Source organism: Mya arenaria, chromosome 6 (assembly GCF_026914265.1).
Source record: "Mya arenaria isolate MELC-2E11 chromosome 6, ASM2691426v1".
NCBI lineage: Eukaryota > Metazoa > Mollusca > Bivalvia > Myida > Myidae > Mya > Mya arenaria.
This window is the reverse complement of record NC_069127.1, coordinates 3,474,399-3,487,551: the sequence shown is the minus strand read 5'-3', so window position 1 is coordinate 3,487,551 and position 13,153 is coordinate 3,474,399. Positions and strand designations below refer to the sequence as shown.

General features: G+C 42.4%; 1 protein-coding gene across 1 annotated transcript in view; it reads right to left on the bottom strand.

The window, feature by feature from the left end:
- LOC128236898 (zonadhesin-like) overlaps nt 1–13,153 on the bottom strand; it is a 63,826-nt gene that overhangs the window by 40,695 nt on the left and 9,978 nt on the right. The window contains exons 5-8 of the mRNA XM_052952028.1: nt 4,257–4,437; nt 2,752–2,884; nt 2,295–2,451; nt 1,311–1,488 (exon numbers count right to left, since the gene is read on the bottom strand). Coding sequence (XP_052807988.1) covers nt 1,311–1,488; nt 2,295–2,451; nt 2,752–2,884; nt 4,257–4,437 — 649 coding nt within the window. The remainder of the gene's footprint in view (nt 1–1,310; nt 1,489–2,294; nt 2,452–2,751; nt 2,885–4,256; nt 4,438–13,153) is intronic.

The window sequence follows — 13,153 nt, the reverse complement described above, 5'->3', positions numbered from 1 at the left end:
TGACGATACGTTGTAGAGTCAAAGTATGTGTTGGAGATGATCTTGTTGAAATGTCAGATAATTTGTACGGGATGACGATACGTTGTAGAGTCTGAGGATATGTTCGAGATGATCATGTATTGTAGTTTCAGATAATTTGTACGAGATGACGATACGTTGTAGAGTCTGAGGAAATGTTCGAGATGATCATGTATTGTAGTTTCAGATAATTTGTACGAGATGACAATACGCGGTAGAGTCAAAGTATGTGTTTGAGATGATCTTGTTGTAATGTCAGATAATTTGTACGGGATGTCGATACGTGGTAGAGTCAAAGTATGTGTTTGAGATGATCTTGTTGAAATGTCAGATAATTTGTACGGGATGTCGATACGTTGTAGAGTCAAAGTATGTGTTTGAGATGATCTTGTTGAAATGTCAGATTATTTGTACGGGATGTCGATACGTTGTAAAGTCAAAGTATGTGTTTGAGATGATCTTGTTGAAATGTCAGATAATTTGTACGGGATGTCGATACGTTGTAGAGTCAAAGTATGTGTTTGAGATGATCTTGTTGAAATGTCAGATTATTTGTACGGGATGACGATACGTGGTAGAGTCAAAGTATGTGTTTGAGATGATCTTGTTGAAATGTCAGATTATTTGTACGGGATGTCGATACGTTGTAGAGTCAAAGTATGTGTTTGAGATGATCTTGTTGAAATGTCAGATAATTTGTACGGGATGTCGATACGTGGTAGAGTCAAAGTATGTGTTTGAGATGATCTTGTTGAAATGTCAGATAATTTGTACGGGATGTCGATACGTTGTAGAGTCAAAGTATGTGTTTGAGATGATCTTGTTGAAATGTCAGATTATTTGTACGAGATGTCGATACGTTGTAGAGTCTGAAGATTTGTTCGAGATGATCATGTCTTGTAGTTTCAGATAATTTGTACGGGATGACAATACGTTGTAGAGTCAAAGTATGTGTTTGAGATGATCTTGTTGAAATGTCAGATAATTTGTACGGGATGTCGATACGTTGTAGAGTCAAAGTATGGGTTTGAGATGATCTTGTTGAAATGTCAGATAATTTGTACGGGATGACGATACGTTGTAGAGTCACTCGATGAGTAGAAGGAAATTATTCTTTGCAGTGTTAGAGGAGGCGGGTGAGATGATAATGCAATGTAGTGTTAGAGGAGGCGGGTGAGATGAATATTCGCTTAAAAACCTCAAATACCACCTGCGTATCTCATTTCATGTCAACACATAATAATCTTACTTCGGGTATAGGAGTAATCAACGACAAAGGATTTAAGTCTTACTACAGCCAGCTACATCCCTCCAGTCGGGGGCGGTAACACCAAGCTCGACGATTTCCTCTTCGAAGCCGGCCAGGTAGCCACAGACAATGTCCTTGGGGTCTTTCTCGTTGGATAGATCTTCACACGCGTCATACTCGCAGAAACTCAGGGCGTCGTCGGCCAGTCCTCTCACCTGAGTCTGGTCATTAGATACAAGGAGGATTAATCTTTGGGACACACGAAACAAGTTATATTAAATGTATGCAAGGCGGTTGTTATGGTAATATCAAATACTTTGTACGTGAAGTTTGCAAACTAGCGGCCTGACGGCGTAAAGTAAGCGGCATGGCAGTGTAAAATGTGCGGCCTCAGCGGCCTTAGCGGCCTGTTGGCGTTAAGTTTGCAGCCAAGTATCCCTAAAGCATGTCGGCTTAGCGGCCTTAAATATTTCATAATCTGTAGCAGTAACATTACCATTTTCATTAAATAAAGATCAAAACAAAAGCTTCGCTCTAAATTCCAAGAACGAAATGTGTGTGTGTTAGTTTTCACGCTGAACACGATCCAAAATACGTTTTGCAATCCATTAAACTGTTTTAATTTTTCAAGACTGGTCTGGGCGTAATCGGTGGAGTGCGCTTGTTGGAATTTCACCGCAGTCTGTAAATAATGCGATCAGGTCTATCGATAGTCGAGCGAACGTTAACTGTCGCGTTTGCAGCCACTCTGTCCTTTCAAACTTCACGCAGGGAAAACCGCAAGGCCGTCAGGCCGCTGATTTCACGCCGCCATGCCACTAATTTCACGATGCTTTACCGATAATTTTACGTACATTAAGGACTTCCTAAACATGACTGTTTATTTTTCACGTTATTTATCTACCGTGACAATATTACCTGTGTTTACATTTACAGTAAAAATAGCAATAATTATAGGTAACCGTATCCTTATGATAACTCGGAATGTTCGAATTCGATATGCATATTAAGAACGATAGTGATGTACCAGTTTATCCTCTGTGAGACGTCCAAGCTCTTCAATGGAGAAAGGACCGCTGGCGCCGTCGGCCATGTTGAGGAGCTTGCAGGCGTCAGCGGCAAGGGTGCGCGTGTCGATATCGCAAGTGTCTTTAACCTCGGGTTCGGCCTGGCTCTCTGAACAGCTGTAAGAGAAGAGGAATACACCTACCATTAAATTTATTGGCGACTATATACAAATAGTATGTATGGTAAAAGTCCACTTATTCGAAAATAATGTTGTTCTTTTCCTTCTTTAAGTCACCAGAGAAAGAAAACGGACCCCCACTTGAGCACATGCCAGAGTTTTGAAACAACAACAGCCTCGAACACAACATGCCCCAGTTATATCAGGTTTATCTTATTTAATAAAACAAGGTCAATGATTTATACCCAAACGGACAATTTCCTAATTTCTATACCTAGCATGCAGTCATTGTACATACGTGGAGTAAAACGGCTCATATGGACTGTTGTTAATTTTCCAGGCGAAGCCAAGGCTCTCCCCGTTACAATGATCGTCTGCCATATAGCTCTTCCCATCCGGCCCTCGGCAATCATCAGTCCTGTTTCCGTTACCTATTCAGAAACTTCATCTTTAGCATCTATAATGATCAACCTCTCTAATATTACAGGTAAGCTATGTTTAAAAGAATATGTGTCTTTTTCATGTTACAGAAACAAGACAATAATAAATATAGTAGTAAAACAATAAGTCATCGGAGTACCACATGTGTCAATAAACAAACAGCGATATGAAAACTGCAATACATGTTTATTTTTTTTTGAACTACTAGCCTTGTCAGAAAAAGTCGCTATTTCTCAAAGTATGTCAAAGAAAAGAAATGCCATTTCTACATATTCAACGTATACAAGATTAACCTCGCCTTAAGCCTTAAAGCTGCACTCTCACAGATTTACCGTTTTTACAATTTTTTTTTAATTTTTTTGTCTTGGAATGAGCACATTTTTGCGTAAATAACTGAAAACCAGTGGTAAAAGACAGATGGCAGATCTGATCGTTTTTTATACTTAAGTTCGAAAATTATTGTTTTATGGCTTAAACCGTAACTAAAGGTTTAAAGACAAGAGGCCCAAAAGGGCCTATGCTCTACTGGCTGGGTTTGTGTGGTCAACAACACTGTTTTCGAAAAGAACCAACCTCTTATGGATATCTGAATGCTGAACAAGTTTCATCGAGATACAATCAAAACTGAAGACTGTATCATGTTCGCAAGCATTTTTTTACACAATAGCATTTTTTATACTATCAAGGCCCATAATCTAATCATTTCAAGGCCCATTATCTAGGCATGCATGGGCAGATCTACCTGGTTTTCGAAAGGAACCGAGCTCTAATGGATATCCAAATACTGTATAAGTTTCATCGAGATACAATCACAACTGATGGCTGTATCATGTTAACAAGGAATTGTTTACAGGCGCACTGATTTTTTATACTATCAAGGCCAATAATCTAGGCATGCATGGGCAGTTCTGGCTGGTTTTCGAAAGGAACCGAGCTCTAATGGATATGTAGATACTGTACAAGTTTCATCAAGATACAATCAAAACTGAAGGCTATATCGCGTTAACAAGGAATTGTTTACAGACGCACGGACGCACGGATGCACATACTACGTACACATTACCATCGCATATGCCCCTCTGGCCTTTGGCCAGTAGAGCTAAAAATGCATAAAACATCATTTTTTGAACATAAATATAAAAATCTGTGATCTAATTTTTGTCAACAATCTAATATGACTGGTTTCCATGCATTTTCGCATAAACTAGCTTGTTCCAAGACCAAAAAAAAGTTGCCAAAACGTTCAATCTGTGAGCGTGCAGCTTTAACTTAAAACAAACCTATTTAAATGAAAATCAACGAAAGAATTCATTGGGGGTTATAAACCCTTCAAATATTATGAGTAGTACACGTGGTACGTACAATTTCCGCATATGCCGTGTAGGTCATTTCCGTATTTCCTTGGCACGCGGACGTACAGCTTGTTGTTTCCATCATATTCCACGGTCACTCCACACGAGGTCACAAGACGGTACATTTTGTCCGAGTACACAATCGAATATTTCGATGTTTCCACTGGTGGCTGTCTATCCATGTTATTCGCCTTTCAAAACAAATGCGACTTGTATTATTGTTTCATTGAATTTATAAACTCTCTAAGGGATCAGTGTCTATTGAGGGATATGTATGATCAGTTGGATATGTACGGTCCGTGGGATATGTACGGTCCGTGGGATATGTGCGGTCAGTGGGATATGTGCGGTCTATGGGATATGTGCGGTCCGTGAGATATGTGCGGTCTATGGGATATGTGCGGTCCGTGGTATATGTACGGTCAGTGGGATATGTGCGGTCTATGGGATATGTGCGGTCCGTGAGATATGTGCGGTCAGTGGGATATGTACGGTCAGTGGGATATGTGCGGTCTGTGGGATATGTGAGGTCTGTGGGATATGTGCGGTCTATGGGATATGTGCGGTCTGTGGGATATGTGCGGTCTGTGGGATATGTGCGGTCTATGGGATATGTGCGGTCCGTGAGATATGTGCGGTCTGTGGGATATGTGCGGTCAGTGGGATATGTACGGTCAGTGGGATATGTGCGGTCAGTGGGATATGTGCGGTCTGTGGGATATGTGCGGTCTATGGGATATGTGCGGTCCGTGAGATATGTGCGGTCTATGGGATATGTGCGGTCCGTGGTATATGTACGGTCAGTGGGATATGTGCGGTCTGTGGGATATGTACGGTCAGTGGGATATGTACGGACTTTGTGATATGAGAGGTATGTGGTATAAGTACGGTCTGATATGTGAGGTCTGTGGTATATGTGCGGTCTGTGTGATATGTGAGGTCTGTGGTATATGTGCGGTGTGTGGGATATGTGAGGTCTGATGGATATGTGCGGTATGTGGGATATGTGTGGTCGGTGCGATATGTGAGGTCTGTGGAAAATTTGAGGTCTGTGGAATATGTGCGGTCTGTGGGATATGTGAGGTCTGTGGGATATGTGCGGTCCATGGGATATGTGAGGTCTGTGGGATATGTGAGGTCTGTGGTATATGTGCGGTCTGTGGGATGTGTGAGGTCTGTGGGATATGTGAGGTCTGTGGTATATGTGCGGTCTGTGGGATATGTGCGGTCTGTGGTTTATGTGCGGTTTGTGGAATATATGCGGTTTGTGGTATCTGTGAAATCTGTGGGATATGTGCGGTCTGTGGAATATGTGCGGTTTGTGGTATATGTGCATTCTGTGGGATATGTGCGGTGTGTGGTGTATTTGCGGTTTGTGGAATATGTGCGGTCTGTGGTATATGTGCAATCTGTGGGATATGCGGTGTCTGTGGGATATGTGCAATTTTATGTGGGTAGCCATCTGTTTATATATATTGATGTCTGTGTTGGGCCAAATACATGCATTTGCTGATTTTGCCAATAAACTGAAACTGAAACTTTTAATGTCATGAGTTGGCCAGAAGCATTACGATTTGTTTATTAACAATGATTAAGAATTTATCTAAAAATCTAGGACAGCGGCATATAGTTCTTGAGTTGACCTCAGTTTACCTCAGAGCATTACGATCTGTTTGTTGATACGGGTTCAGCGTTTAATTTAGGATAGGAAAAAGGGCATATAATTTGTGAGTTGACCTCAGTTGACCTCAGAGCATTACGATCTATTTGTTGACAATGGTTCAGCGTTTAATATAGGATAGGAGCCGGGCTTATGGATCTTAAGTTGACCTCAGCTGACCTCAGAGTGTTACGATCATGTGTCGGGGAGAATGTTCGCGTGTTTCGCATTATTACGAAACCAACACCGGTCAAATTATGAAGGTCATTTGTGATGAACGTTATTGATTTTTTTTTTTCAAACAATGAAGCTAAATAAGAAGTGAGCGTTGGCGGTTTCTTATTATTAAAAAAAAACATATTCATTTTGCTTCATTATTTCCATTTATCAGGCAAGGTAGCCTGAGGAAAACTCTATATACAATCGACCCATATTAAAAGCTCTTCGACACCGATTGAAAATGCAGCCGACCGTTACAATTGTATAGTGTTATCAGGGTTGCAATGAATATTAAAAGTCACAAACATATAATAGTTAGAAATAAATAATAAATACCGATCGTTTAGGCTCTTAGTGTCAAGATACCTTGCTTTGATAACTTCGTATTTCAATAATTACAATAACTGTTTAAGAAGCCAAGAAGAACATTTGTTTAATGTATTAAAAGGGGAATTGTATATATGACATACCAGACAAGAACACTGAATGAAAATAACCCTGATGTGCACTGAATAATGAAAGACAAACCCATTCACCCGTACTGAAACATGCAAGATAGCCCTCTTACCGACGCTGAATCATGTACGACAACCCTCTTACCCACACTGGCCCATGTACGACAACCCTCTTACCCCCACTTACTCATGTACGACAACCCTCTTACCCACACTGAATCATGTACGACAACCCTCTTACCCACACTGAATCATGTACGACAACCCTCTTACCCCCACTTACTCATGTACGACAACCCTCTTACCCACACTGAATCATGTAAGACAACCCTATTACCCGCACTAGACCATGTTCAGCAACCCTATTATCCACACTAGACCATGTTCGACAACTCTCTTATCCACACTAGACCATGTTACACAACCCTGTTACCTACACTGAATCATGTAAGACAACCCTATTACCCGCACTAGACCATGTTCAGCAACCCTATTATCCACATTAGACCATGTTCGACAACTCTCTTATCCACACTAGACCATGTTACACAACCCTGTTACCTACACTGAATCATGTAAGACAACCCTATTACCCGCACTAGACCATGTTCAGCAACCCTCTTATCCACACTAGACCATGTTCAGCAACCCTATTATCCACACTAGACCATGTTCGACAACCCCCTTATCCACACTAGACCATGTTCGACAACCCTCTTATCCACACTAGACCATGTTACACAACCCTGTTACCTACACTGAATCATGTACGACAACCCTCTTACCCACTCTGAATCATGTACGACAACCCTCTTATCCACACTAGACCATGTTCGACAACCCTCTTATCCACATTAGACCATGTTTGACAACCCTCTTATCTACACTAGACCATGTTCGACAACCCTCTTATCCACATTAGACCATGTTCGACAACCCTCTTATCCACACTAGACCATGTACGACAACCATTTTATCCACACTAGACCATGTTCGACAACCCTCTTATCCACATTGGACCATGTTCGACAACCCTCTTATCCACACTAGACAATGTTCGACAACCCTCTTACCCACACTAGACCATGGTCGACAACCCTCTTACATACACTGTATCATGTACGACAACCCTCTTAAACACACTTAATCATGTACGACAACCCTCTTACCCACACTAAATCATGTACGACAACCCTCTTACCCACACTTAATCATGTACGACAACCCTCTTACCCACACTTAATCATGTAAGACAACCCTCTTACCCACACTGAATCATGTACGACAACCCTCTTACCCCCAATGAATCATGTACGAAAACCCACACTGGACAATGTTCGACAACCTTCTTACCCACACTGAATCATGAGCGACAAGCCTCTTACCCACACTGAATCATGTACGAAAACCCTCTTACCCAACTGAATCATGTACGACAACCCTCTTACCCAACTGAATCATGCTCGAAAACCCTCTTACCCAACTGAATCATGTACGAAAACCCTCTTACCCAACTGAATCATGTACGAAAACCCTCTTACCCAACTGAATCATGTACGAAAACCCTCTTACCCAACTGAATCATCTTCGAAAACCCTCTTACCCAACTGAATTGTGTACGAAAACCCTCTTACCCACACTGAATAATGTAAGAAAACCCTCTTACCCACACTGAATCATGTACGACAACCCTCTTACCCACACTTAATCATGTACGACAACCCTCTTACCCACACTGAATCATGTACGACAACCCTCTTACCCACACTGAATCATGTACGAAAACCCTCTTACCCACACTGAATAATGTACGAAAACCCTCTTACCCAACTGAATAATGTACGAAAACCCTCTTACCAACACTGAATCATGTACGAAAACCCTCTAACCCACACTAAATCATGAACGACATCCCTCTTACCCAACTGAATCATCTTCGAAAACCCTCTTACCCAACTGAATTGTGTACGAAAACCCTCTTACCCACACTGAATAATGTACGAAAACCCTCTTACCCACACTGAATCATGTACGAAAACCCTCTTACCCACACTGAATCATGTACGACCACCCTCTTACCCCCAATGAATCATGTACGAAAACCCTCTTACCCACACTGAATCATGTACGACAACCCTCTTACCCCCAATGAATCATGTACGAAAACCCTCTTACCCACACTGAATAATGTACGAAAACCCTATTACCCAACTGAATAATGTACGAAAACCCTCTTACCAACACTGAATCATGTACGAAAACCCTCTTACCCACACTGAATCATGTACGACCACCCTCTTACCCCCAATGAATCATGTACGAAAACCCTCTTACCCACACTGAATCATGTACGACACCCCTCTAACCAAAATGAATCATGTACGAAAACCCACCTACACTGAATCATTGACGACAAGCCTCTTAAACACACTAAATCATGTTCGAAAACCTTCTTATCCAACTGAATCATGTACCACAACCCTCTTACCCACACTAAATCATGCTCGAAAACCCCCTTACGCCACTGAATCATGTACCACAACCCTCTTACCCACACTAAATCATGTTCGACAACCCTCTTACCCACCTTGGACCATGTACGACAACCCTTTTACCCACACTGGACAATGTTCGACAACCCTCTTACCCACACTGAATCATGAGCGACAAGCCTCTTACCCAAATGAATCATGTACGAAAACCCTCTTACCCACATTAAATCATGTACGACAACCCTCTTACCCACACTTAACCATGTAGGACAACCCTCTTACCCAAACTTAATCATGTAAGACAACCCTTTTACCCCCACTTAGTCATGTGCGACAACCATCTTATCCCCACTGAATCATGTACGACAACCCTCTTACCCACACTTAAGCACGTACGACAACCCTCTTACCCACACTAAATCATGTACGACAACCCTCTTACCCACACTTAATCATGTACGACATCGTTCTTACCCACACTGGATCATGTAAGACAACCCTTTTACGCACACTGAATAATTCACGACAACCCTCTTACCCCAACAAAATCATGTACGATAACACTCTTACCCCCACTAAATCATGTACGACAACCCTCTTACCCCCACTAAATCATGTACGACAACCCTCTTACCCACACTTACTCATGTACGACAACCATCGTACACATGCTGAATCATGTTCGACAACCCTCTTACCCATGCTTGATCATGTTCGACAACCATCTTACCCATGCTGAATCATGTTCGACAACCCTCTTACCCACCTTGGACCATGTACGACAACCCTTTTACCCACACTGGACAATGTTCGACAACCCTCTTACCCACACTGAATCATGAGCGACAAGCCTCTTACACACACTGAATCATGCACGAAAACCCTCTTACCCAACTGAATCATGTACGAAAACCCTCTAACCCACACTAAATCATGAACGACATCCCTCTTACCCACACTTAATCATGTTCGCCAACCCTCTTACCCAACTGAATCATCTTCGAAAACCCTCTTACCCAACTGAATTGTGTACGAAAACCCTATTACCCACACTGAATAATGTACGAAAACCCTCTTACCAACACTGAATCATGTACGAAAACCCTCTTACCCACACTGAATCATGTACGAAAACCCTCTTACCCACACTGAATCATGTACGAAAACCCTCTTACCAACACTGAATCATGTACGAAAGCCCTCTTACCCACACTGAATCATGTACGACCACCCTCTTACCCACACTGAATCATGTACGAAAACCCTCTCACCAACACTGAATCATGTACGAAAACCCTCTTACCAACACTGAATCATGTACGAAAACCCTCTTACCAACACTGAATCATGTACGAAAACCCTCTTACCCACACTGAATCATGTACGAAAACCCTCTTACCAACACTGAATCATGTACGAAAACCCTCTTACCCACACTGAATAATGTACGAAAACCCTCTTACCAACACTGAATCATGTACGAAAACCCTCTTACCCACACTGAATCATGTACGACCACCCTCTTACCCCCAATGAATCATGTACGAAAACCCTCTTACCCCCACTGAATCATGTACGACACCCCTCTAACCTAAATGAATCATGTACGAAAACCCACCTACACTGAATCATTGACGACAAGCCTCTTAAACACACTAAATCATGTTCGAAAACCTTCTTACCCAACTGAATCATGTTCGAAAACCCCGTTACCCAACTGAATCATGTACGAAAACCCTCTTACCCACACTAAATCATGTTCGACAACCCTCTTACCCACCTTGGACCATGTACGACAACCCTTTTACCCACACTGGACAATGTTCGACAACCCTCTTACCCACACTGAATCATGAGCGACAAGCCTCTTACCAAAATGAATCATGTACGAAAACCCTCTTACCTACACTGAATCATGTACGACAACCCTCTTAAACACAATAAATCATTGACGACAACCCTCTTACCCAACAGAATCATGTACGAAAACCCTCTTACCCACACTGAATCATTGACGACAAGCCTCTTAAACACACTAAATCATGTTCGAAAACCTTCTTATCCAACTGAATCATGAACGAAAACCCTCTTATCCAACTGAATTATGAACGAAAACCCTCTTACGCATCTGAATCATGTACGACAACCCTCTTACCCACACTAAATCAAGTTCGACAACCCTCTAACCCAACTTAATCATATTCGAAAACCCTCTACCCCAACTGGACCATGTACGAAAACCCTCTTACCCACACTAAATCATGCTCGAAAACCCTCTTACGCCACTGAATCATGTACCACAACCCTCTTACCCAACTGAATCATGTACTACAACCCTCTGACCCCACTGAATCATGTGCGAAAACCCTCTGACCCCACTGAATCATGTGCGAAAACCCTCTGACCCCACTGAATCATGTGCGAAAACCCTCTGACCCCACTGAATCATGTGCGAAAACCCTCTGACCCCACTGAATCATGTACGAAAACACTCTGACCTCACTGAATCATGTACGAAAACCTTCTGACCCCACGGAATCATGTACGAAAACCCTCTGACCTCACTGAACCACGTACGAACACCCTCTTTTTTCTACACTTTATCATGTTCGACAACCCTCTTACCCAAACTGAATCATGTACGAAATCTCTCTTACCCAACTACATCATGTACGACAACCCTCTTACCCACACTAAATCATGTACGACCACCCTCTTCCCCTCACTAAATCATGTACGACCACCCTCTTACCCAACTTAATCATGTACGACAACCAATTCACCCCACTGAATAATGTTCGAAAACCCCCCTCTGACCGCACTGAATCATGTACGACCACCCTCTTACCCAGCTGAATCATGTACGAAAACCCTCTGACCCATTTTAATCATGTACGACAACCCTCTGACCCCACTGAATCATGTACGAAAACCTTCTGACCCCACGGAATCATGTACGAAAACCCTCTGACCTCACTGAATCACGTACGACCACCCTCTTTTTTCTACACTTAATCATGTTCGACAACCCTCTTACCCACACTGAATCATGTACGAAAACCCTCTTACCCAACTACATCATGTACGACAACCCTCTTACCCACACTAAATCATGTACGACAACCCTCTTACCCACACTAAATCATGTACGACAACCCTCTTACCCACACTTAATCATGTACGACAACCCTCTTACCCACACTGAATCATGTACGAAATCTCTCTTACCCAATTAAATCATGTACGACAACCCTCTTACCCCACTAAATAGTGTACGACCACCCTCTTACCATTACTCAATCATGTACGACAACCCCCTTACCCACACTTAATCATGTACGACCATCCTCTTACCCCACTGAATCATGTACGACCACCCTCTTACCCACACTTAATCATGTACGAAAACCCTCTTACCCACACTGAATCATGTACGAAAACCCTCTTACCCGCACTTAATCATGTACGACAACCCTCTTACCCACACTGAATCATGTACGAAAACCCTCTTACCCACACTTAATCATATACGAACACCTTCTTAGCCACACTGGATCATGTACGAAAACCATCTTACCCCACTGGATCATATACGAAAACCCTCTTACCCACACTTAATAATGTACGACCACCCTCTGACCCAACTGAATCATGTACGAAAACCCTCTTACACACACTTAATCATGTACGACCCCACTGAATCATGTTCGACAACTCTCGTACCCCACTGAATCATGTACCACAACCCTCTTACCCACACTAAATCATGCTCGAAAACCCCCTTACGCCACTGAATCATGTACCACAACCCTCTTACCCACACTTAATAATATTCAAAAACCCTCTGACCCAACTGAATCATGTACGACCACCCTCTTACCCAACTTAATCATGTTGGACAACCAATTTACCCCACTGAATAATGTTCGAAAACTCTGACCGCACTGAATAATGTACGACCACCCTCTTAACCTTCTGACCCAACTTAATCATGTACGACAACCCTCTGACCCAACTTAATCATGCACGACAACCCTCTGACCCAACTGAATCATGTACGACCACCCTCTTACCCCACTGA